The following is a 24972-nucleotide window of genomic DNA, read 5'->3' on the forward strand; positions in this document are numbered from 1 at the left end:
ACTGTGAGATTTTGGGATTTTCCAGCTCTAGGATTTCGGGATTTGCAGCTCTGGGATTTTGGGATCTCCAGCTCTGGGATTTTGGCGATTTTGGGTTTTCCAGCTCTGGGATTTTGGGATTTGCAGCTTTGGGATTTTGGGTTTTCCAGCTCTGGGATTTTGGGATTTGCAGCTCTGGGATTTTGGGATTTTCCAGCTCTGGGATTTTGGGTTTTCCAGCTCTGGGATTTTGGGATTTTTCAGCTCTGGAATTTTGGGATTTTTCAGCTCTGGAATTTTGGGATTTGCAGCTCTGGGATCTGGGATTTTTCAGCTCTGGAATTTTGGGATTTTTCAGCTCTGGGATTTTGGGATCTCCAGCTCTGGGATTTTGGCGATTTTGGGTTTTCCAGCTCTGGGATTTTGGGATTTGCAGCTTTGGGATTTTGGGATCTCCAGCTCTGGGATTTTGGCGATTTTGGGTTTTCCAGCTCTGGAATTTTGGGATTTGCAGCTCTGGGATTTTGGGATCTCCAGCTCTGGGATTTTGGCGATTTTGGGTTTTCCAGCTCTGGGATTTTGGGATTTGCAGCTTTGGGATTTTGGGATTTTCCAGCTCTGGGATTTTGGGATTTGCAGCTTTGGGATTTGGGATTTTCCAGCTCTGGGATTTTGGGATTTTCAGCTCTGGGAATTTTGGGATTTTGCAGCTCTGGAATTTTGGGATTTGCAGCTCTGGGATTTTGGGATTTTGGGTTTTCCAGCTCTGGCACTTCAAGATTTGCAGCACAGGGATTTTGGCATTTCCAGCTTTGGGATTTGGGATTTTCCAGCTCTGGGATTTCAGGATTTGCAGCCCTGAGATTTGGAATTTTGCATCTCTGGGATTTTGGGATTTGCAGCTCTGGGATTTGAAATTTTGCAGCTCTGGGATTTTGGGATTTGCAGCTCTGGGATTTCGGATTTTGCATCTCTGGGATCTGGGATTTTTCAGCTCTGGAATTTTGGGATTTTGCAGCTCTGGGATTTGGGATTTTGCAGCTCAAGAATTTTGGGATTTCCAGCTCTGAGATTTTGGGATTTGGGGTTTTCCAGGTCTGGGATTTTGGGATTTTGCAGCTCCAGATTTGGGCTGGGAAAAAGCAGATTTGGGGTGGGAAAAAGCAGATTTGGGGTGTCACTGCCATTATCCCAAAAACCACCTGTTATCCCAATCCCAATTCCCCTGGAAAATCCAGGAGGGATCCACACCAAAGCTTCTTTCCAAAAGTGGGACAAAGAAAGGAAAAAAAAATCCTTTTTTTTTTTTTTTTTTTTTTTTTTTTTTGGTAGGATTTTAAGGACAATTCCTTTTCTCCCTTGAAAACCTAAAATTCCACTTTATTTTGTTCATGCCTTTGAAAACACTGAAAAAAAAAAAAAAAAAAAGGAGCTCCAAGCTCCCATGGTGACAAGTTTAAAAACCTTTAAAAGGAATTTTCTTGTTGGTTTTTTGGGATTTTTTTTTTTTTTTTCCTTTTTATTCTTGTCCTCATTAAAAGCAAATCCAGCAATTCCTTGGCACCAGCTGGAAAAGTTTCTCCTGGGAGAATTCCTCTTTAACAAAAGCTCACATTCCAATTTTTAACACAAAATTCTCAAAGCAAGACCTCATGTGGGGAAATAAAAAAAAAAAAACTGGAAAAAAAATGAGAAGGATAAATAAAATCACCTCATTTTTCCATGGAAAAAAGGTCCCAAAAAACAAGATTTGGGATTTTCCAGCTTTTTTTTTTTGGGAATTCAGGGGGTTTTTCTACCTGTGCAGTCCCAGAGGGTTTTTTTTTTTCCATTTTTTTCTGAGGTTGGAAAATTCAGGATGGAAAATCAGGAGGTGCCTGGAGGATTCTTGGGTTGGGGGTTGATGGTGCTGTGGAAAGAAAAAGGGAGAGTTAAATTCAGCAGGCTGAAAATGGGGAGAATTTGGGGTTTTAAAGATTGAAAAATTAAAAAAAAAATCTCCCCCTCAAAAATCAAAACAAATCTTTAAAAAATCCCTCAAAAATTTAAAGATAAATGCTCAAAAAATCCCCCTCAAAAATTAAAAATAAATCCCAAAAAGTGAAAAAATAAACTCCCAAAATTTAAAAAATCCCTCAAAGTAAAAATAGACCCAAAAATTAAAAAAAATCCCCAAAAAATGAAAATAAAAAATATAAAAATTCCCCCAACCCCCCTCAAAAAATCCCCCCAAAATCAAAACAAATCCCAAAAAGTCCCTCAATTAAAAAAAAAAATCCTCCCAAAAACAAAAAAAATCTTCAATATCCCTCAAAAAAATCCCCAAAACAAAACAAAAAAAATCCCCCCAAAAAATCAAAATACCCAAAAATAAATAAATCCCCCCCCAAATTTTCCCAAAAGAAAAATAAAACATAAACCATAAAAATCCTCAAAAAATTAAAAATAATTTTAAAAATCCTTTAAAAATCCCAAAAATTTCTTTAAAAATCAATAATAATAATAGTAATAGTAATAGTAATAGTAATAGTAATAATAATAATAATAGTAATAGTAATAGTAATAGTAATAATAATAATAATAATAATAAATAATTATATTTTTTTTAAATCCCAGAAATATTCTGAACTTGCTGGGCTGTTTTTTCCAGAATTTGGGAATTTTCTCCCCCTTTCCCAGCAAATTCCAGAGGATCAAACCCCTCCAAGATTTTTTAGGAGCTGCTTTTCATCATCACTGAATTTTTTTTTTTAATCCCTAAGGAATTCTACCAAAAAAAAAAAAAAATTTGGGATCAATCCCAATCCCTATGTCCCAAAATTCAACCAAACCTCCTAAAAAATTCAATTTTCTCATTTTTCCCTTAACAAACAAGGTTGTTTCTCCCCAAAAATGGGTGGAAAATTGGGAATTTTGTCCTGGATCATCCTGGAATTGTTTTTTTTCCAGGATTTTTTTCAAATACCTGCGACCCTGGGTGGAATTCAGCTGCTCCTTCATGGCTATGGAATGTTTGAGGAGGTTGTCTATGCTCTTGAAATAAACACTGCTGTCAGTCATGTTCTTGATGGCACTGGAAAAGTGGGAAAAAAATGGGAAAAGTGGGAGAAAAAAATGGGAAAAGTGGGGAAAAAAAAATGGGGAAAGTGGGAGAAAAAAAAGGGAAAAGTGGGAGAAAAAAAAGGGAAAAGTGGGAGAAAAAAATGGGAAAAGTGGGAGGAAAAAATGGGAAAAGTGGGAGGAAAAAATGAGAAAAGTGGGAGGAAAAAATGGGAAAAGTGGGAGGAAAAAATGGGAAAAGTGGGAGGAAAAAATGGGAAAAGTGGGAGGAAAAAATGGGAAAAGTGGGAGGAAAAAATGGGAAAAGTGGGAGGAAAAAATGAGAAAAGTGGGAGGAAAAAATGGGAAAAGTGGGAGAAAAAAATGGGAAAAGTGGGAGGAAAAAATGGGAAAAGTGGGAGGAAAAAATGGGAAAAGTGGGAGGAAAAAATGGGGAAAGTGGGAGAAAAAAAATGGGGAAAGTGGGAGAAAAAAAATGGGAAAAGTGGGAGAAAAAAATGGGAAAAGTGGGAGGAAAAAATGGGAAAAGTGGGAGGAAAAAATGGGAAAAGTGGGAGGAAAAAATGGGAAAAGTGGGATAAAAAAATGGGAAAAGTGGGAGAAAAAAAATGGGGAAAGTGGGAGAAAAAAATGGGGAAAGTGGGAGAAAAAAAATGGGGAAAGTGGGAGAAAAAAATGGGGAAAGTGGGAGGAAAAAAAATGGGGAAAGTGGGAGAAAAAAATGGGGAAAGTGGGAGAAAAAAATGGGGAAAGTGGGAGAAAAAAATGGGGAAAGTGGGAGGAAAAAAATGGGAAAAGTGGGAGGAAAAAAATGGGAAATGTGGGAAAAAAAAAAGGGAAAAGTGGGAGAAAAAAAAGGGGAAAAGTGGGAGGAAAAAATGGGAAAAGTGGGAGGAAAAAATGGGAAAAGTGGGAGGAAAAAATGGGAAAAGTGGGAGGAAAAAATGGGAAAAGTGGGAGGAAAAAAATGGGAAAAGTGGGAGGAAAAAATGGGAAAAGTGGGAGAAAAAAATGGGAAAAGTGGGAGAAAAAAATGGGAAAAGTGGGAGGAAAAAAATGGGAAAAGTGGGAGAAAAAAAAGGGAAAAGTGGGAGAAAAAAAAGGGAAAAGTGGGAGAAAAAAATGGGAAAAGTGGGAGAAAAAAAAGGGAAAAGTGGGAGGAAAAAAATGGGAAAAGTGGGAGGAAAAAATGGGAAAAGCGGGAGAAAAAAAAGGGAAAAGTGGGAGGAAAAAAATGGGAAAAGTGGGAGGAAAAAAATGGGAAAAGTGGGAGAAAAAAAAGGGAAAAGTGGGAGAAAAAAAAGGGAAAAGTGGGAGAAAAAAATGGGAAAAGTGGGAGAAAAAAAAGGGAAAAGTGGGAGGAAAAAAATGGGAAAAGTGGGAGGAAAAAATGGGAAAAGCGGGAGAAAAAAAAGGGAAAAGTGGGAGGAAAAAAATGGGAAAAGTGGGAGGAAAAAATGGGAAAAGTGGGAGAAAAAAAAGGGAAAAGTGGGAGGAAAAAAATGGGAAAAGTGGGAGGAAAAAATGGGAAAAGCGGGAGAAAAAAATGGGAAAAGTGGGAGAAAAAAATGGGAAAAGTGGGAGAAAAAAAATGGGAAAAGTGGGAGGAAAAAATGGGAAAAGTGGGAGGAAAAAATGGGAAAAGTGGGAGAAAAAAATGGGAAAAGTGGGAGAAAAAAATGGGAAAAATGGGAGGAAAAAAATGGGAAAAGTGGGAGAAAAAAATGGGAAAAGTGGGAGAAAAAAATGGGAAAAGTGGGAGAAAAAAATGGGAAAAGTGGGAGGAAAAAATGGGAAAAGTGGGAGGTAAAAATGGGAAAAGTGGGAGAAAAAAATGGGAAAAGTGGGAGAAAAAAATGGGAAAAGTGGGAGAAAAAAATGGGAAAAGTGGGAGGAAAAAATGGGAAAAGTGGGAGGTAAAAATGGGAAAAGTGGGAGGTAAAAATGGGAAAAGTGGGAGGAAAAAATGGGAAAAGTGGGAGAAAAAAATGGGAAAAGTGGAAGGAAAAAATGGGAAAAGTGGGAGAAAAAAATGGGAAAAGTGGGAGAAAAAAAGGGAAAAGTGGGAGGAAAAAATGGGAAAAGTGGGAGAAAAAAAATGGGAAAAGTGGGAGAAAAAAAATGGGAAAAGTGGGAGAAAAAAAATGGGAAAAGTGGGAGAAAAAAATGGGAAAAGTGGGAGGAAAAAAATGGGAAAAGGTGGGAGGAAAAAATGGGAAAAGGGGGAGGAAAAAATGGGAAAAGGGGGAGGAAAAAAAAGGGGAAAAGTGGGAGGAAAAAAAAGGGGAAAAGTGGGAGGAAAAAAAAGGGGAAAAGTGGGAGAAAAAAATGGGAAAAGTGGGAGGAAAAAATGGGAAAAGGGGGAGGAAAAAATGGGAAAAGGGGGAGGAAAAAATGGGAAAAGGGGGAGGAAAAATGGGAAAAGTGGGAGAAAAAAAATGGGAAAAGTGGGAGGAAAAAATGGGAAAAGTGGGAGGAAAAAATGGGAAAAGTGGGAGGAAAAAATGGGAAAAGTGGGAGGAAAAAATGGGAAAAGTGGGAGGAAAAAATGGGAAAAGTGGGAGGAAAAAATGGGAAAAGGGGGAGGAAAAAATGGGAAAAGTGGGAGAAAAAAAATGGGAAAAGTGGGAAAAGTTGGAGGAAAATGGAGATGAAATTCCCGAATTTTGGTTGTTTCCCCTCTAATCTCAAAAATCTCAAGTTTGAGGTGGTTTTTACAGTGGGAAGTTGGGAAAAAAATAAGTGTTCAAGGTTTGAAATTGATGTTAGGAGATCCCAAATTTCAGCTTTTCCCATCCTCATTCCAGGAATTTCATTCTTAAAGTGAAAATTCCAAATTTCAGCTTTTCCCATCCTCATCCCCTGGATCCTGCTGTGATTTCCAGCCCAGAATTCCAGGAATTTCACCCTTAAAGTGAAAATTCCAAATTTCAGCTTTTCCCATCCTCATCCCCTGGATCCTGCTGTGATTTCCAGCCCAGAAATCCAGGAATTTAACCCTAAAAATGAATATCCCAAATCCCAGCTCTTCCCATTCTCATTCCAGGAATTCCACTCTCAAATGAAAATCCCAAATCCCAGCTCTTTCCATCCTCATTCCCTGGATCCTGCTGTGATTTCCAGCCCAGAATTCCAGGAATTCCACCCTTAAAGTGAAAATCCCAAATCCCAGCTCTCCCCATCCTCATCCCCTGGATCCTGCTATATTTTCCAGCCCAGAATTCCAGGAATTTCACCCTAAAAATGAATATCCGAAATCCCAGCTCTCCCCATCCTCATTCCCTGGATCCTGCTGTGATTTCCAGCCCAGACTTCCAGGAATTTCACCCTAAAAATGAAAATCCCAAATCCCAGTTATTCCCATCCTCATGCCCTGGATCCTGCTGTGATTTCCAGCCCAGAATTCCAGGAATTTCACCCTAAAAATGAAAATCCCAAATCCCAGTTATTCCCATCCTCATTCCAAGAATTTCATTCTCAAAGTGAAAATCCCAAATTTCTGCTCTTCCCATCCTAAATCTAGGAATTCCACCCTTAAAGTGAAAATTCCTGCTAATCAAAGCTCATCCCAAATCCCAACTCATTCCCTGGATCCTGCTGTGATTTCCAGCCCAGAATTCCAGGAATTTCACCCTCAAATGAAAATCCCAAATCCCAGTTATTCCCCTCCTCATTCCCTGAATCCTGCTGTGATATCCAGATCAGAATTCCAGGAATTTCACCCTCAAATGAAAATCCCAAATCCCAGTTATTCCCCTCCTCATTCCCTGGATCCTGCTGTGTTTTCCAGCCCAGAATTCCAGGAATTTCACTCTCAAATGAAAATCCCAAATCCCAGTTATTCCCATCCTCATTCCCTGGATCCTGCTGTATTTTCCAGCCCAGAATTCCAGGAATTTCACTCTCAAATGAAAATCCCAAATCCCAGTTATTCCCCTCCTCATTCCCTGAATCCTGCTGTGATATCCAGATCAGAATTCCAGGAATTTCACCCTCAAATGAAAATCCCAAATCCCAGCTCTTCCCATCCTCATTTCCTGGATCCTGCTGTGATTTCCAGCCCAGAATTCCAGGAATTCCAGTACCTGCAGGCATACTCCACAGTGTAAATGGCTCCCTGGCTCTGCTCCTCCCAGCTCTGCATGTCTGACTGGGAAGGAAAAAAACATGGATTAGGCAGGATCTAAACTGGGAATGGGAATTTGGGAAGGAATTCCCAGAGCAGCTGTGGCTGCCCCTGGATGCCTGGAAGTGTCTGAGGAAAGTGGGAAAAGGGAAATTCCAAGGAAACCTCAGGGGCTAAAGGGGTTCCAGGAGAGCTGGAGAGGGATTTGGGATAAGGGATGGAATTCCAGGACACAGGGGATGGATTTAAACTGGGAAAGGGGAATTTGGGAGGGATTTTGGGAAGTAATTCCTGCCTGGGATGGAATTCCACGTGGCTGCCCCTGGATCCCTGGAATGTCCAAGGAAAGGTGGGAGAAGGATCCAGGGAAACCTTGGAGCTGCTTCCAGATTCTCAATTGGCTACAAGAGACCTGGAGAGGATTTGGGATAAGGGATGGAATTCCAGTACACAGGGAATGGATTTAAACTGAGAAAAGGGAATTTGGGAGGGATTTTGGGAAGGAATTCCTGTCTAGGACAGAATTCCCAGGGAAGCTGTGGCTGTTCTGGATCCCTGGAAGTGCCCAAGGAAAGGTGGGAGAAGGATCCAGGGAAACCTTGGAGCTGCTTCCAGATTCTCAATTGGCTACAAGAGACCTGGAGAGGATTTGGGATAAGGGATGGAATTCCAGGACACAGGGAATGGATTTAAACTGGGAAAAGGGAATTTGGGAAGGAATTCCTGTCTAGGACAGAATTCCCAGGGAAGCTGTGGCTGTTCTGGATCCCTGGAAGTGCCCAAGGAAAGGTGGGAGAAGGATCCAGGGAAACCTTGGAGCTGCTTCCAGATTCTCAATTGGCTACAAGAGACCTGGAGAGGATTTGGGATAAGGGATGGAATTCCAGGACACAGGGAATGGATTTAAACTGAGAAAAGGGAATTTGGGAGGGATTTTGGGAAGGAATTCGTGTCTAGAACAGAATTCCCAGGGAAGCTGTGGCTGCTCTGGAAGTGCCCAAGGAAAGGTGGGAGAAGGATCCAGGGAAACCCTGGAGCTTCAAGATCCTAAAGTGACTCCAAGAGTCATTTGGGATAAGGCATGGAATTCCAGACATGGAATAACAGCACAGAGGGAACAGCTTCAAGCCGGAAAACCAGAGATTCATGCAGGATTTTCAGGAACAGAAAATACCCCGTGAGGGGGGAAGGGGCTGGAATTCCCCAAGCAGCTGTGGCTGGGATCAGGCCTGGGCTCTGGCTGCTGGGATGGAGGGGCTGGAGCAGCAGGACCGACCTTGTGCTGGGCCAGCTCGGGCAGGGAGCGGCGGACGTGCTCCTGCAGGCGGAACAGCGCCACCGACGGCTCGTTGGCCAGCACGTACAGGCTCTCCGTGAACTTGTCTGTCACTGCCCAAAAAAATGGCAATTACTGTCAATTAAATCCAGGGAAATATCTCCACAAAAATCCAGAGAAATATCTCCACAGAAATCCATAGAAAACGACGGAAATCTCTCCATAAAAATCCATGGAAATATCCCCACAGAAAACCATGGAAATCCATGGAAATCTCTCCACAGAAATCCATGCAAATATCTCCATGGAAATCCATGGAAATATCTCCCTAAAATCCACGAAATCCATAGAAATATTTCCATGGAAATTCACGGAAATATCTCCACAGAAATCCATCAAAAACCACAGAAATATCTCCAAAGAAATCCATGGAAATATCTTCCTAGAAATCCATGCAAATCCATACAAATATTTCCATAGAAATCCAGGGAATTATCTCCACAGAAATCCAGGGAAATCCATGGAAATCTCTCCATAGATATCCATAGAAATCCATTGAATTATCTCCACAGAAATCCATGGAAATATGTCCACGGAAATCCATGGAAATCCATAGAAAGATCTCCATGGAAATATTTCCAAAAAAATCCATGGAAATATCTCCACAGAAATCCATAGAAAACCATGGAAATCTCTCCATAAAAATCCAGGGAAATCCATGGAAATATCTCCACAGAAAACCAGGGAAATCCAGGGAAATCTCTCCATAAAATTCCAGGGAATTCCATGGAAATCTCTCCATGGAATGCCCAGGAGCGGCGGACGTGCTCCTGCAGGCGGAACAGCGCCACTGACGGCTCGTTGGCCAGCACGTACAGGCTCTCCGTGAACTTGTCTGTCACTGCCCAAAAAATGGGAATTACTGGGGGTTAAATCCATGGAAAACCAAAGAAATATCTCCATGGAAATACAGGGAAGGATCGCCACGGAAATCCATGGAAGTCCATATAAGTATTTTCACGGAAATGCAAGGAAATATCTCTATGGAAATCCATAGAAATCCATAGAAATATCTCCACAGAAATCCACAGAAAATCATGGTAATCTCTCCACAGAAATCCATGGAAATATCTCCCTAAAATCCACGAAATCCATAGAAATATTTCCATGGAAATTCACGGAAATATCTCCACAGAAATCCATCAAAAACCACAGAAATATCTCCAAAGAAATCCATGAAATATCTCCCTAGAAATCCATGCAAATCCATACAAATATTTCCATAGAAATCCAAGGAATTATCTCTACAGAGATCCAGGGAAATATGTCCACAGAAATCCATAGAAATCCTTTGAATTATCTCCACAGAAATCCATAGAAATATGTCCACAGAGATCCAGGGAAATCCATGGAAAGATCTCCATGGAAATCCATTGAAATCCATGAAAATATTTCCAAAGAAATCCATGGAAATATCTCCACAGAAATCCACAGAAAACCACGGAAATCCCTCCATATAAAACCAAGGAAATATCCCCACAGAAAACCACGGAAATCCAGGGAAATCTCTCCATAAAATTCCAGGGAATTCCATGGAAATCTCTCCATGGAATGCCCGGGAGCGGCGGACGTGCTCCTGCAGGCGGAACAGCGCCACCGACGGCTCGTTGGCCAGCACGTACAGGCTCTCCGTGAACTTGTCTGTCACTGCCCAAAAAATGGCAATTACTGTCAATTAAATCCAGGGAAATATCTCCACAAAAATCCAGAGAAATATCTCCACAGAAATCTAGGGAAATATCTCCACAGAAATCCATAGAAAACCACGGAAATCTCTCCATAAAAATCCATGGAAATATCCCCACAGAAAACCATGGAAATCCAGGGAAATCTCTCCACAGAAATCCATGCAAATATCTCCATGGAAATCCATGGAAATATCTCTCTAAAATCCACGAATTCCATAGAAATATTTCCATGGAAATCAAGAGAAATATCTCAATAGAAATCCATGGAAATCCATCAAAATCCACAGAAATATATCCATGGAAATCCACAGAAATCCATGGAAATATCTCCATAGAAATCCATGGAAATCCATAGAAATATGACCATAGAAATCCAGGGAATTATCTCTACAGAGATCCAGGGAAATCCATGGAAATATGTCCACAGAAATCCATTCAAATATCTCCACAGAAATCCATAGAAAACCATGGAAATCTCTCCATAAAAATCCAGGGAAATCCATAGAAATATCTCCACAGAAAACCACGGAAATCCAGGGAAATCTCTCCATGAAATTCCAGGGAATTCCATGGAAATCTCTCCATGGAATGCCCGGGAGCGGCGGACGTGCTCCTGCAGGCGGAACAGCGCCACTGACGGCTCGTTGGCCAGCACGTACAGGCTCTCCGTGAACTTGTCTGTCACTGCCCAAAAAATGGGAATTACTGTCAATTAAATCCAGGGAAATATCTCCACAAAAATCCAGAGAAATATCTCCACAGAAATCCAGGGAAAACCATAGAAATCCTTGGAAATCAATGGAAGAATCTCCATGGAAATGCAGGGAACTATCTCTGCAGAAATCCATGTAAATATCTCCCAAGAAATCCATGCAAATCCATATAAATATTTCCATAGAAATCCAGGGAATTATCCCCACAGAAATCCAGGGAAATCCATGGAAATCTCTCCATAGATATCCATAGAAATCCACATAAATATCTTCACGGATATCCATAGAAATCCATTGAATTATCTCCACAGAAATCCATGGAAATATGTCCACGGAAATCCATGGAAATCCATAGAAAGATCTCCATGGAAATATTTCCAAAAAAATCCATGGAAATATCTCCACAGAAATCCATAGAAAACCATGGAAATCTCTCCATAAAAATCCAGGGAAATCCATGGAAATATCTCCACAGAAATCCATAGAAAACCACGGAAATCTCTCCATAAAAATCCATGGAAATATCCCCACAGAAAACCATGGAAATCCAGGGAAATCTCTCCACAGAAATCCATGCAAGTATCTCCATGGAAATCCATGGAAATACCTCCCTAAAATCCACGAAATCCATAGAAATATTTCCATGGAAATTCATGGAAATATCTCCACAGAAATCCATCAAAATCCACAGAAATATCTCCACGGAAATCCATAGAAATCCACTGAAATATCTCCATAGAAATCCATGCAAATCCATATAAATATTTCCATAGAAATCCAGGGAATTATCTTCACAGAGATCCAGGGAAATCATGGAAATATGCCCACGGAAATCCATGGAAATCCATATAAGTATTTTCACGGAAATGCAAGGAAATATCTCCATGGAAATCCATAGAAATCCATAGAAATATCTCCACAGAAATCCACAGAAAATCATGGTAATCTCTCCACAGAAATCCATGGAAATATCTCCCTAAAATCCACGAAATCCATAGAAATATTTCCATGGAAATTCACGGAAATATCTCCGCAGAAATCAATCAAAAACCACAGAAATATCTCCAAAGAAATCCATGGAAATATCTCCCTAGAAATCCATGCAAATCCATACAAATATTTCCATAGAAATCCAAGGAATTATCTCTACAGAGATCCAGGGAAATCCATGGAAATATGTCCACAGAAATCCATAGAAATCCTTTGAATTATCTCCACAGAAATCCATAGAAATATGTCCACAGAGATCCAGGGAAATCCATGGAAAGATCTCCATGGAAATCCATTGAAATCCATGAAAATATTTCCAAAGAAATCCATGGAAATATCTCCACAGAAATCCACAGAAAACCACGGAAATCCCTCCATATAAAACCAAGGAAATATCCCCACAGAAAACCACGGAAATCCACGGAAATCTCTCCACAGATATCCACAGGAATCCATAGAATTCCCTCCATAGAAATCCACGGAAATCCATGGAAAGATCGCCACAGAAATCCACAAAAATATCTCCATAAAAATCCACAGAAAACCATAGAAACATCTCCACAGAAACCCACGGAAGTGTCTCCGCATAAATCCATGGAGATTCACAGAAATATCTCCACAGAAATCCGTGGGGCCCATCCCCGTTCCCGCTTTTCCCGTTCCCACCTTTCTTCACCTTCAGCTGCATCTCCGGTTCCTCCATCCCTCCCGCCGCCGCTTCCGCTTCCGCTTCCGCCGCGCCCCCGGAAACCCGCGCAGCGAAAACAGCCCCGGCTGGAAACGCGGCCGCGGTGTTACCATTCCGCTTAACTTGGTTCCCCCCCCAAGTCACCGTTGTGACTCGCGGGGACAGTCGGTGGCTCCCGGTTTGTCACCCGCGGGGACAATCGGTGGCTCCCGGTTTTTGAGCCCCGCGGCCACCCCCGGCCCGTACCTCATGTGGTTTTAAAGCAGCCCCCGGTGGGGAGGTGGGGCCGGGCCGGGTCCCCGAATCCTCCCTGGGCCGCAGGAACGGGAAGTGAGGAGCGGGAGCGGCGGGGAGGCGGCGGCGAGAGCGGGGTGGGGATCGGGGACCGGGATGGGGAACCGGGGATGGGATCGGGGAAAGAGAGCGGGGTGGGGACCGGGAACCGGGGATCGGGAACCGGGGAAAGAGAGCGGGGTGGGAATCGGGGACCGGGATGGGGAACCGGGGATGGGACCGGGATTGGGAACCGGGGATGGGATCGGGGAAAGAGAGCGGGGTGGGGATCGGGGATCGGGAACCGGGGATGGGACTGGGATCGGGGAGAGAGAGCGGGATGGGGATCGGGGACGGGGATCGGGAACCGGGGATGGGATCGGGGAAAGAGAGCGGGGTGGGGATCGGGATCGGGAACCGGGGATGGGACCGGGGAGAGAGAGCGGGGTGGGGATCGGGGATCGGGATCGGGAACCGGGGATGGGATCGGGGAAAGAGAGCGGGGTGGGGATCGGGGACCGGGATCGGGAACCGGGGATGGGACCGGGATTGGGAACCGGGGATGGGATCGGGGAAAGAGAGCGGGGTGGGGATCGGGGATCGGGATGGGGAACCGGGGATGGGATCGGGGAAAGAGAGCGGGTTGGGGATCGGGGATTGGGGATCGGGATGGGGAACCGGGGGTGGGACTGGGATCGGGAAAAGAGAGCGGGATGGGGATCGGGATGGGTTACCGGGGATGGGACCGGGATCGGGAACCGGGGATCGGGGACCGGGATGGGGAACCGGGGATGGGATCGGGGAAAGAGAGTGGGATGGGCATCGGGGACTGGGGACCGGGATGGGGAACCGGAGGTGGGACCGGGATCGGGAATAGAGAGCGGGGTGGAGATCAGGAACCGGGATGGGGAACCGGGGATGGGAGTGGGATTGGGAACCGGGGATGGGAACGGGGAAAGAGAGCGGGAAACGGGGATGAGGATCGGGGATCGGGATCGGGAACCGGGGATGGGAGCAGGATCGGGAAGAGAGAGAGGAATGGGGATCGGGAACCGGGCATGGGGACCCGGGGATGGGATCGGGAAAAGAGAGCGGGATGGGGATCGGGAACCGAAAAGGGGAACTGGGGATGGGATCGGGATTGGGAACCGGGGATGGGATCGGGATCGGGTACCGGGGATAGTATCGGGATTGGGGATGGGATCGGGAACCGGGGATGGGGAACCGGGGATGGGATCGGGGAGAGAGAGCGGGATGGGGATCGGGGATCGGGGATGGGACCGGGAACCGGGAACCGGGGATGGGGAACCGGGGATGGGATCAGGGAAAGAGAGCGGGATGGGGATCGGGAACCGGGGATGGGAATCGGGAACGGGAATGGGATCGGGGAGAGGAATCGAGGATCAGAGGCGGCGGTGAGGGGCTGGGGAGAAGGGGCGGGAGGGTCCCGGGTGTCCCGGGTGGAGCTTGGAGAAGCTCCGGGAGCGGAGGTTTGGAGTGTCGGGAGTGCCGGGAATCGGGATGGGAACAGAGAGGGGGACCCCAGGAACAGGGATGGGGAAGGAGAGAGGGATCCCAGAAATAAGATAAGAAGAATAAGAGGGACCCCAGGAATAAGAGTGGGAAGGAAAGGGGGGGATCCCAGAAACAGGATGAGGAGAATAAGTGGGACCCCAAAAATAGAGATGGGAAGGGGAGGGGAGATCCCAGGAACAGGGATGGGAATGGCAAGAGGGATCCCAGGAATAGGGAGATCCCAGAAATAGGATGAGGAGAATGAGGGGGACCCCAGGAATAAGGATGAGGAGGGAAGGGGTGATCCCAAAAACTGGGATGAGAAGAATAAAGGGGACCCCAGGAATAAGGATGGGGAGGGAAGGGGTGATCCCAAAAACTGGGATGAGGACAATAAGGGGGACCCCGCTGCATTTTGGGGTCACATTTCCTCGTTTCCCCCCATTCCCAACCCACCCTTGTGCTGAGCAGTGTTGGGACCCCCCCTGGAGCACGGGACCCCCCAGAATTGGGTGAAAAAAGGAGGAAAAGAGTGAAAAAAGGAGGAAAAGAGTGAAAAAAGCAGCAGAGGAGCTGGAGGCCACGGGGGACATGGCACCCCCAGAATGTGGGGATGGTGAGTTGGGAATCCTCCTGGAAAATGGGATCATCCAGCCCAGGACACCCCAAAATTCCCCCTCTGGGTGATCCTGGCTTGCAGGTGGAGCCGAGACCCTGCGGAATCCCTCGGCCGCTTCCGTGGATTCCCAGAGCGAGTCCCTGGATGGTGAGTGTGGAAAATTCCCTGGGATCTCTCATCCCAAAAATCCCAGGGAAGAGCCTCAAGCGTGGAAAATCCCATCCCAATCCCAATCCCAAAATTTGGTGCCGATTCCTCTTGCCTCCCCTGAGATAACACTGGAATTGGAGATGGAAAATCTCATTTTTCATTGAATTTTTCCCACTAAAACCCATGGAAAATCTCCTTTTCCCTGGATTTTTTCCACTAAAACCCATGGGAAATCCCATTTTCCCTCGATATTTCCCAGTCAAACCCATTGAAAATCCCATTTCCCTGGATTTTTCCCAGTAAAACCCATGGGAAATCTCATTTTTCCTGGATTTTTCCCACTAAAACCCATGGAAATCTCATTTTCCTTCAATTTTTCCCAGTAAAACCCATAGAAAATCTCATTTTCCATGGATTTTTCCCAATAAAGGATGGGAAATAGGAGGATGGAGCTGGATCATGTGGATTTAAATAAATTAATTTAATTAATAGAGAATAAATAAATAAGTAAAGAATAAACTTGAAATTAACAGGGAATAAGGCCAGAATTAATAGTGAATTAAAAAAGTCAATAAATAGAGAATAAAATAAATATAAAATAAAACAAAAAATTAATAGTGAATAATCCTGAAATGAATAGAGAATAAAATCTAAATTAATGGAGAATAAATAAGGAATAAACACAAAATTAATAGAGAATAAATAGAGACTAAAATCTGAAATTAGTTGAGAATTAGTAGAGAATAAATAAGTAGAAAATGGAGAATAAACCCTAAATTAATAGCAATTAAACCCAAAATTAAGAGAATAAATCTAAAATAGAGAATAAATAAATTGAGAAGAAACCCCAAATTAATGGAAAATAAACTCAATATTAATAGAGAAATAAACAGAGAATAAAACTGAAATTAATGGAGAATAGACCTGAAATAAATAGAGAAAAAACCCTAAATTAAGATAATAAACCCTAATTAATAGAGAATAAACCCAAATTCATAGAGATTAAGCCCTAAATTTATAGAGAATAAACTCAAATTCATTGAGAATAAACCCAAATTAAGAGAGAATAAATTTTAAATTTATAGAGAATAACCCTGAATTCATAAAGAATAAACCCAAATTAATTGAGAATCACCCCAAATTAATAGAGAATAACCCCAAATTCCTAGAGAATATATCCAGATTAATAGAGAATAAACCTCAAATTAATAGAGAATAAACCCCAAATTAATAAAGAACAAACCAAAATAAATTGAGAATAAACCCAAATTAATAGAGAATTAAGCAAATTCCTAGAGAATAAACCCCAAATTAATAGAGAATAAACCCCAAATTCATTGAGAACAAACCAAAATAAATTGAGAATAAACCCAAATTCATTGAGAGCAAACCAAAATAAATTGAGAATAAACCCAAATTAATTGAGAATGAACCCAAATTAATAGAGAATAACCCCAAATTCTTAGAGAATATATCCAGATTAATAGAGAATAAACCCCAAATTAATAGAGAATAAACCCCAAATTCATTGAGAGCAAACCAAAATAAATTGAGAATAAACCCAAATTAATTGAGAATGAACCCAAATTAATTGAGAATGAACCCAAATTAATAGAGAATTAAGCAAATTCCTAGAGAATAAACCCCAAATTAATAGAGAATAAATCCAGATTAATAGAGAATAAACCCCAAATTCCTAGAGAATAACCCCCAAATTAATAGAGAATAAACCCCAAATTCATTGAGAGCAAACTAAAATAAATTGAGAATGAACCTAAATTAATTGAGAATCACCCCAAATTAATTGAGAATGAACCCAAATTAATTGAGAATTAACCCAAATTAATAGAGAATAAACCCAAATTAATTGAGAATAAACCCAAATTAATAGAGAATGAACCCAAATTAATAGAGAATTAACCCAAATTAATTGAGAATAACCCCAAATTCCTAGAGAATAAACCCAAATTAAGAGAATAAACCCCAAATTAATAGAGAATTAACCCCAAATTCATTGAGAACAAACCAAAATAAATTGAGAATGAACCCAAATTAATTGAGAATTAACCCAAATAAATTTAGAATCACCCCAAATTAATTGAGAATTAACCCAAATAAATTGAGAATCACCCCAAATTAATAGAGAATTAACCCAAATTAATAGAGAATCACCCCAAATTAATTGAGAATCACCCAAATTAATTGAGAATCACCCAAATTAATAGAGAATGAACCCAAATTAATAGAGAATCACCCAAATTAATTGAGAACCCCCCAATTAAGATAACCCCAGTGGCTCAGTGGCTGCTGTTGCTGTTGCAGGGTTCCCCCTGAAGCACTCCAACACCCTGACCAACCGCCAGCGGGGCAACGAGGTGTCAGCTCTGCCAGCCACGCTGGACAGTGAGTGCCACCAGGGGCAGCCAGGGCACAGGGACAGCCCAGGGCATGGGCACAGCCTGGGATTTTGGGGACACCTCCCACCCCCCAAAAAAATTGGCAGGGAATTGTTTTATCCTGATGGATTTGTGTCTTCCAGCGCTGAGCATGGGGACAGCAGGGGAGGGGATGGGGTCACCCCAGGATTTTGGGGACAGCAGGGGAGGGGCTGAGGTCACCCCAGGATCTTGGGACATGGAGACAACCCAAGAGGACATGGGGACAGCCTGGGATTTTGGGGACACCTCCCACCCAAAAAAAAATTGGCAGGGAATTGTTTTATCCTGATGGATTTTTGTCTTCCAGCGCTGAGCATGGGGACAGCAGAGGAGGGGATGGGGTCACCTCAATGGGACATTGGGACACCCCAAAGGGACATGAGGACACCCCAAGGGGACATGGGGACAGCCTGGGATTTTGGGGACACCTCCCACTCCCCAAAAAAATTGGCAGGGAGTTATTTTATCCTGATGGATTTGTGTCTTCCAGCGCTGCCCAAAGGGACAGCAGGGGAGGGGATGGGGTCACCCCAAGGGGACAGTGGGACACCCCAAGGGGACAGAGGGACAGCCCAAGGGGACAGAGGGACAGCCCAAGGGGACAGAGGGACAGCCTGGGATTTTGGGGACACCTCCCACCCAAAAAAAAATTGGCAGGGAATTGTTTTATCCTGATGGATTTGTCTCTTCCAGCGCTGAGTATGGGGACAGCAGAGGAGGGGATGGGGTCACCCCAGGATTTTGGGGACAGCAGGGGAGGGGCTGAGGTCACCCCAGAGGGACATTGGGACAACCCAAGAGGACATGGGGACAGCCTGGGATTTTGGGGACACCTCCCACCCCCCAAAAAAATTGGCAGGGAATTGTTTTATCCTGATGGATTTGTCTCTTCCAGCGCTGAGCATGGGGACAGCAGGGGAGGGGATGGGGTCACCTCAGGGGACATTGGGACACCCCAAAGGGACATTGGGACACCCCAAAGGGACATGGGGACAGCCTGGGATTTTGGGGACACCTCCCACCCCCCAAAAAAATTGGCAGGGAATTGTTTTATCCTGATGGATTTGTGTCTTCCAGCACTGCCCAAAGGGACAGCAGGGGAGGGGATTGGGTCACCCCAGGGGACATGGGACACCCCAGGGGACATTGGGACACCCCAAGGGGACAGAGGGACAGCCCAAGGGGACAGAGGGACAGCCTGAGATTTTGGGGACACCTCCCACCCCCCAAAAAAATTAGCAGGGAATTGTTTTATCCTGATGGATTTGTGTCTTCCAGCACTGAGCATGGGGACAGCAGGGGAGGGGATGGGGTCACCCCAGGATTTTGGGGACAGCAGGGAAGGGGTTGGAGCCACCCCAGGATTTTGGGAGCAGCTCCCACCCCCCCAAAATTTTTCAGGGAATTATTTTCCCTGATGGATTTGTCTCTTCCAGCACTGTCCATCCACCAGCTGGCTGCCCAAGGGGAGCTCATCCAGCTGAAGGAGCACCTGAGGAAAGGTTGGTGTCCCTCTGGTGACCTCAAACCCTCAGCCATAAAACCACTGGAATTTGGGGTTTTTTTGGGAGATTTTTCCAGCTTTGGAGATCAGAAAAATCCTCAAAAATCATGAATTCCAGCCATCCCTGAGGTGGTTTTCCAGCCCTTACTGGTTGAACTGGTTGAACTGGGAGCACAGGGGGGTTCAGCTGCTGTTGTCACCTCCCCCAGGTGAGAATTTGGTGAACAAACCTGACGAGAGAGGCTTCACCCCCCTGATCTGGGCTGCAGCTTTTGGGGAGATCGAGACCGTCCGGCACCTCCTGGAGTGGGTGAGCCCAGGAGCCTCCCAGCCCTGCCAGGGCTTCCAGGGTGTCCAGAGCACCCTGGGGTCTGCCTCTGATCCTGGGGTTTGGATCCAATTCTGGGGTCTGGGTTTGATCCTGGGGTCTGGATCTAATTCTGGGGTCTGGATCTGATCCTGGGGTCTGGATCTAATTCTGGGGTCTGGGTTTGATCCTGGGGTTTGCATCTGATCCTGGGCTCTGCCTTTCTGATCCTGGGGTCTGGATCTGATCCTGGGGTCTGCCTCTGATCCTGGGGTCTGGATCTAATTCTGGGGTCTGGATCTAATCCTGGGGTCTGGATCTGATCCTGGGGTCTGGATCTAATTCTGGGGTCTGGGTTTGATCCTGGGGTTTGCATCTGATCCTGGGGTCTGGATCTGATCCTGGGGTCTGGATCTGATCCTGGGGTCTGGGTTTGATCCTGGGGTCTGGATCTAATCCTGGGGTCTGGATCTAATCCTGGGGTCTGGATCTGATCCTGGGGTCTGGATCTAATTCTGGGGTCTGGGTTTGATCCTGGGGTCTGGATCTAATCCTGGGGTCTGGATCTGATCCTGGGGTCTGGATCTAATTCTGGGGTCTGGGTTTGATCCTGGGGTTTGCATCTGATCCTGGGGTCTGCCTTTCTGATCCTGGGGTCTGGATCTAATTATAGGGTTTGCATCTGATCCTGGGGTATGGATCTAATCCTGGGGTTTGCATCTGATCCTGGGGTCTGGGTTTGATCCTGGGGTCTGGATCTGATCCTGGGGTCTGCATCTGATCCTGGGGTCTGGATCTAATCCGGGGGTCTGGATCTAATCCGGGGGTCTGCCTCTAATTCTGGCATCTGGCTTTGATCCTGGGGTCTGGCTTTCTAATCCTGGGGTCTGCCTTTCTGATCCTGGGCTCTGCCTTTCTGATCCTGGGGTCTGGATCTAATTCTGGGGTTTGCATCTGATCCTGGGGTCTGCCTTTCTGATCCTGGGGTCTGGATCTAATCCTGGGGTCTGCCTTTAATTCTGGCATCTGGCTTTGATCCTGGGGTCTGGCTTTCTGATCCTGGGGTCTGACTTTCTGATCCTGGGCTCTGCCTTTCTGATCCTGGGATCTGGCTTTGATCCTGGGATCTGCCTCTGATCCTGGGATCTGCATCTAATTCTGGAGTCTGGATCTAATCCTGGGGTCTGGATCTGATCCTGGGGTCTGCCTTTCTAATCCTGGGGTCTGCCTTTCTAATCCTGGGATGTCTTTAACCCTGGGATCTGCCTCAAAACCTGAGATCTGCCTTTCTGATCCTGGGATCCCCCTTTTTTGTTCTGGGATTTCCCTCTTTTATTCCAGGACCTCTGTCTTCTATCCTGGGATCTCCCTTTGCCATCCTAAGATTTCCATTTTTTATCCTGGGATCTCCCTCTCTCATCCTAAGATTTTCCTTTTTAATCCTGGGATCTCCCTCTGTTTTCAATCTTAGTATATCCTTTTTTTTATCCTGGAATCTCCCTCTGCTATCTTGGGATTTTCCTTTTTAATCCTGGGATCTCCCTCTCTCATCCTAAGATTTTAATTTTTTATGCTGAGATCTGCCTCTGTTTTTAATCCTGGGATTTCTGTTTTTATATCCTGGGATCTCCCTCTCTCATCCTAGGATTTCCCTTTTTTATTCTGGGATCTCCCTCTGTTTTCAATCTTAGTATATCCTTTTTTTTATCCTGGAATCTCCCTCTGCTATCTTGGGATTTTCCTTTTTAATCCTGGGATCTCCCACTGTTTTTAATCCTAGGATTTCCCTTTTTTATCCTGAGATCTCCCTTTGTTTTTTATCCTGGGGTCTCTCTCAAAAACAGAGCAGGAAAACTGCAACACACAACCAAAAACCTCAACATAAATTGTGGGGGGAGATCCCTAAAAGATTTTTAATGAATTCCAGGAGTGATCTGTGGCTGGCAGGGCTGGGAGAACAGGGAGATTTTTCATGGAAATCAATTTTAAAAAAGGATCCAGACATGGAGAAAGGATTGAGAAATGGGGTTTTTAAGCCTCACTGGGGGGAAATTAAAACATTCCCAGTAGGGATTTTGCTCAGGGGACAGCACTGGGGACGCAGGGGCGGTGCCAGCCCGTGGGGAGGTGGCAGTGGGCGGTGCCACCGCTGTCCCCGCTGTCCCCAGGGCGCCGATCCCCACGCGCTGGCCAAGGAGAGGGAGAGCGCGCTGGCCCTGGCCAGCATGGGCGGCTACACCGACATCGTCACCCTGCTGCTGGACAGGGACGTGGACATCAACACCTACGACTGGGTGAGGGCCCTGGCGGCACCGACAGGGGACAGGGGGACAGGTGGGGACAGGGGGGAGAGAGGGACAGGGGGGACAGAGGGACAGAGGGGAGAGTGGGGACAGAGGGGGCAGTGGGGACACTGGGGACAGGGGGACAGAGGGACAGGGGACAGAGGGACAAAGGGACAGTGGGGACAGAGGGGACAGAGCAGGGACAGAGGGGACACTGGGGACAGAGGGGACAGTGGGTATGTTAGGAACAGTGGGGACATTAGGGACAGCTGGGACAATGGGGACAGAGGGGATGTAAGGGACACAGAGGACATTAGGGACATCAGAAGAAACCTTCCCAGTGCCACCAGCACCGGGGGATCCCAGTCTGGAATTTGGAGAGACTGGAATGGGATCCCAGTCCAGGGCTGGGACAGGGTGAAAGGGGGGATCCCAGTAAGATCCAGTCTGGGGCTGGGACAGGCTGGAATGGGATCCCAGTCTGGAACTGGGAGAGGCTGGAATGGGATCCCAGTCAATCCCAATCTGGAACTGGGAGAGGCTGGAATGGGATCCCAGTCAATCCCAATCTGGAACTGGGAGAGGCTGGAATGGGATCCCAGTCTGGAAGTGGGACAGGCTGGAATGGGATCCCAATGAGTCCCAGTCTGGAACTGGGAGAGGCTGGAATGGGATCCCAGTCTGAAACTGTGAGAGGCTGAAATGGCATCCCAGTGAGCCCCAGTCTGGAGCTGAGACAGGCTGGAATGGGATCCCAGTCAATCCCAATCTGCAACTGGGAGAGGCTGGAATGGGATCCCAGTCAATCCCAATCTGGAACTGGGAGAGGCTGGAATGGGGTCCCAGTGAGTCCCAGTCTGGAATGGGAGAGGCTGGAATGGGATCCCAGTCTGGAACTGGGAGAGACTGGAATGGGATCCCAGTCTGGAAGTGGGACAGGCTGGAATGGGATCCCAATGAGTCCCAGTCTGGAACTGGGAGAGACTGGAATGGGATCCCATCCCAGAGCTGGCACAGGGTGAAACAGGAGGATCCCAGGACACTCCTGATGGATCCCAGGGAGCAGCAGGAGCTGAGTGAGCTCATTAACTCTCATTAACACTCATTAACACTCATTAATGCTCATTAATGACTTTTCCATCCCCCCCACAGAACGGGGGCACCCCCCTGCTCTACGCCGTGCGCGGGAACCACGTCAAGTGTGTGGAGGCCCTGCTGGGTAAGGCCCGAAAATCCCGCTCCAGATGGGTGATCCCGGCTCCCTGGAGCTGGGGAGGGAACCTGGGGGGGCTGGGGGCGGATTTTGGGGTCCCTTTTTCCCTTTTTACCCCCCACTGGTGCCCCACAGCCGGCGGCGCTGACCTGACGGAGGAGGCGGATTCGGGGTACACCCCCATGGACCTGGCCGTGGCCTTGGGACACAGGAAAGGCAAGTGTGAGCCTTGGGAAATGGGGGTTTCACCTCAGAAATGGGGGATTTCACCTCAGAAATGGGGGGCTTCACCTCAGGAAACGGGAATTTTCCTCAAAAAATTGGCGGGTTTCACCTCAGGAAACGGGAGTTTTCCTCAAAAATGGGGGGGTTTCACCTCAGGAATGGGGGATTTCACCTCAGAAAATGGGAGTTTTCCTCAGAAAATAGGGGGTTTCACCTCAGAAATGAGGGGTTTTACCTCAGGAAATGGGGGGGGTTTCACCTCAGGAAATGGGGGGGGTTTCACTTTAGAAAATAAGTGGTTTCACCTCAGGAATGGGGGATTTCACCTCAGAAATGGGGGGCTTCACCTCAGGAAACAGGAATTTTCCTCAAAAAATGGGGGGGTTTCTCTTCGGGAATGGGGGATTTCACCTCAGAAAATATGAGTTTTCCTCAGAAAATAGGGGGTTTCACCTTAGAAAATAAGGGGTTTCACCTCAGGAAATGGGGGGTTTCACCTCAGGAAATGGGGGGTCTCACCTCAGGAAATGGGGGTTTTCCTCAAAAAATGGGGGGCTTTCACCTCAGCAAACGGGAGTTTTCCTCAAAAAATGGGGAGGTTTCACCTCAGCAAACGGGAGTTTTCCTCAGAAAATGGGGGGTTTCACTTCAGGACATGGCGGGGTTTCACCTCAGGAAATGGGAGGGTTTCATCTCAGAAATGGGGGGCTTAACCTCAGGAAACGGGAATTTTCCTCAAAAAATTGGCGGGTTTCACCTCAGGAAACGAGAGTTTTCCTCAAAAATGGGGGGGTTTCACCTCAGGAATGGGGGATTTCACCTCAGAAAATGGGAGTTTTCCTCAGAAAATAGGGGGTTTCACCTCAGAAAATAAGGAGTTTCACCTCAGGAAATGGGGGGGTTTCACCACAGAAATGGGGGGTTTCACCACAGAAATGGGGGGGTCTCACCTCAGGAAATGGGGGTTTTCCTCAAAAAATGGGGGGGTTTCACCTCAGGAAATGGGAGTTTTCCTCAAAAATGGGGGGGGTTCACCTCAGGAATGGGGGATTTCACCTCAGAAAATGGGAGTTTTCCTCAGAAAATAGGGGGTTTCACCTCAGAAATGAGGGGTTACACCTCAAAAATGCGAGGTTTTCCTCAGAAAATAGGGGGTTTCACCTCAAAAAATGGGAGTTTTCCTCAGAAAATGGGGGTTTCACCTCAGGAAATGGGGAGTTTTCACCTCAGGAAATGGGAGAGAAAATCCTCTCAGAAAACAAGAGGAAAATGGTGACCAGACCCTTCCAGAGCAGTTCCCTGAATCCCATCTCTGTCCCTCCCTCCCTCAGTCCAGCAGGTGATCGAGAACCACATCCTGAAGCTGTTCCAGAACAAGAAAAAGAGGAAGAAATGAAGGATCTGCTCCAGCTCTCCCCAGGCTCACCGTGGTGAAATCCAGGAATTTCTGCCCTCCATGGATCCAAGCCTCTCCTAAAATCCAAGGACCTGAATTCCAGCCCTGGATGGGCTCTGCTGCTCCGTGGTTTCTGTTGGAATTAAACTCTTAGTCGGAATTAAATTTGGGAGCAGCTCTGTGGAGCCCAATCTGCTTCCTCAGCCCATCCCAATCCCAGTTTTTGGGGCAAACTGGGTGAAAATTTGCCCCTCAGAATTTTGGAATTCCTGTCCTTCCAGGAGGAAAAAATCCTGCAGGATTCTGTCACTGCCATCCCAAGGAATTCAGGAAGGTGACAACACAGGAAAAGAAATTTCTCCTCTTTGTCCTGAAGCCAAACCCCCGAGGGCTCATTCAGCCAAGAAAATCTATTTAAGATCTAAAATAATCTCTTAAAATATATTTTATTGATCCCATTACGTATC

At 45.8% G+C, this 24972-nt stretch overlaps 2 protein-coding genes across 5 annotated transcripts; one reads left to right on the forward strand and one right to left on the reverse strand.

The window, feature by feature from the left end:
• Nucleotides 1-1455: 1455 nt before the first annotated feature.
• On the reverse strand, nucleotides 1456-12641 carry BORCS8 (BLOC-1 related complex subunit 8). The gene is made up of 5 exons (XM_056516163.1): nucleotides 12559-12641; nucleotides 8442-8554; nucleotides 7125-7189; nucleotides 2945-3052; nucleotides 1456-1888 (listed from the first exon to the last, which is right to left on the reverse strand). Exons 1-5 carry the CDS (start codon nucleotides 12593-12595, stop codon nucleotides 1846-1848), a joined length of 366 nt encoding a protein of 121 aa, XP_056372138.1. The 5' UTR covers nucleotides 12596-12641; the 3' UTR covers nucleotides 1456-1845.
• RFXANK (regulatory factor X associated ankyrin containing protein) lies at nucleotides 12627-24966 on the forward strand. Of its 4 annotated transcripts, none has more exons than XM_056516159.1 (10): nucleotides 12627-12910; nucleotides 14840-14984; nucleotides 15069-15134; nucleotides 17460-17540; nucleotides 19012-19077; nucleotides 19289-19389; nucleotides 21555-21680; nucleotides 22824-22890; nucleotides 23020-23100; nucleotides 24446-24966. In XM_056516159.1, exons 2-10 carry the CDS (start codon nucleotides 14960-14962, stop codon nucleotides 24541-24543), a joined length of 711 nt encoding a protein of 236 aa, XP_056372134.1. In that variant the 5' UTR covers nucleotides 12627-12910; nucleotides 14840-14959; the 3' UTR covers nucleotides 24544-24966. The 4 variants fall into 4 exon arrangements, with proteins under 4 accessions (XP_056372134.1, XP_056372137.1, XP_056372136.1 ...); XM_056516162.1 differs by having other exon boundaries at nucleotides 12670-12951; nucleotides 24441-24966; XM_056516161.1 differs by having other exon boundaries at nucleotides 12675-12910; nucleotides 24441-24966.
• The last annotated feature ends 6 nt before the right edge of the window (nucleotides 24967-24972 follow it).

Source organism: Oenanthe melanoleuca, unplaced genomic scaffold (genome assembly GCF_029582105.1).
Source record: "Oenanthe melanoleuca isolate GR-GAL-2019-014 unplaced genomic scaffold, OMel1.0 S322, whole genome shotgun sequence".
Classification (NCBI taxonomy): Eukaryota; Metazoa; Chordata; class Aves; order Passeriformes; family Muscicapidae; genus Oenanthe; species Oenanthe melanoleuca.

Coding starts and splice junctions, on each gene's coding strand:
- RFXANK (XM_056516159.1), top strand. CDS start 14,960: ATGGCACCCCCAGAATGTGGGGATG. Junction 15,135..17,459: donor CCAGAGCGAGTCCCTGGATG/GTGAGTGTGGAA, acceptor TTGCTGTTGCAG/GGTTCCCCCTGAAGCACTCC. Junction 22,891..23,019: donor GTGTGTGGAGGCCCTGCTGG/GTAAGGCCCGAA, acceptor GGTGCCCCACAG/CCGGCGGCGCTGACCTGACG.
- BORCS8 (XM_056516163.1), bottom strand. CDS start 12,595: ATGGAGGAACCGGAGATGCAGCTGAAGGTGAAGAAAG. Junction 7,190..8,441: donor CCGAGCTGGCCCAGCACAAG/GTCGGTCCTGCT, acceptor TTTCCTTCCCAG/TCAGACATGCAGAGCTGGGA. Junction 1,889..2,944: donor AATTCCACCCAGGGTCGCAG/GTATTTGAAAAA, acceptor TTCTTTCCACAG/CACCATCAACCCCCAACCCA.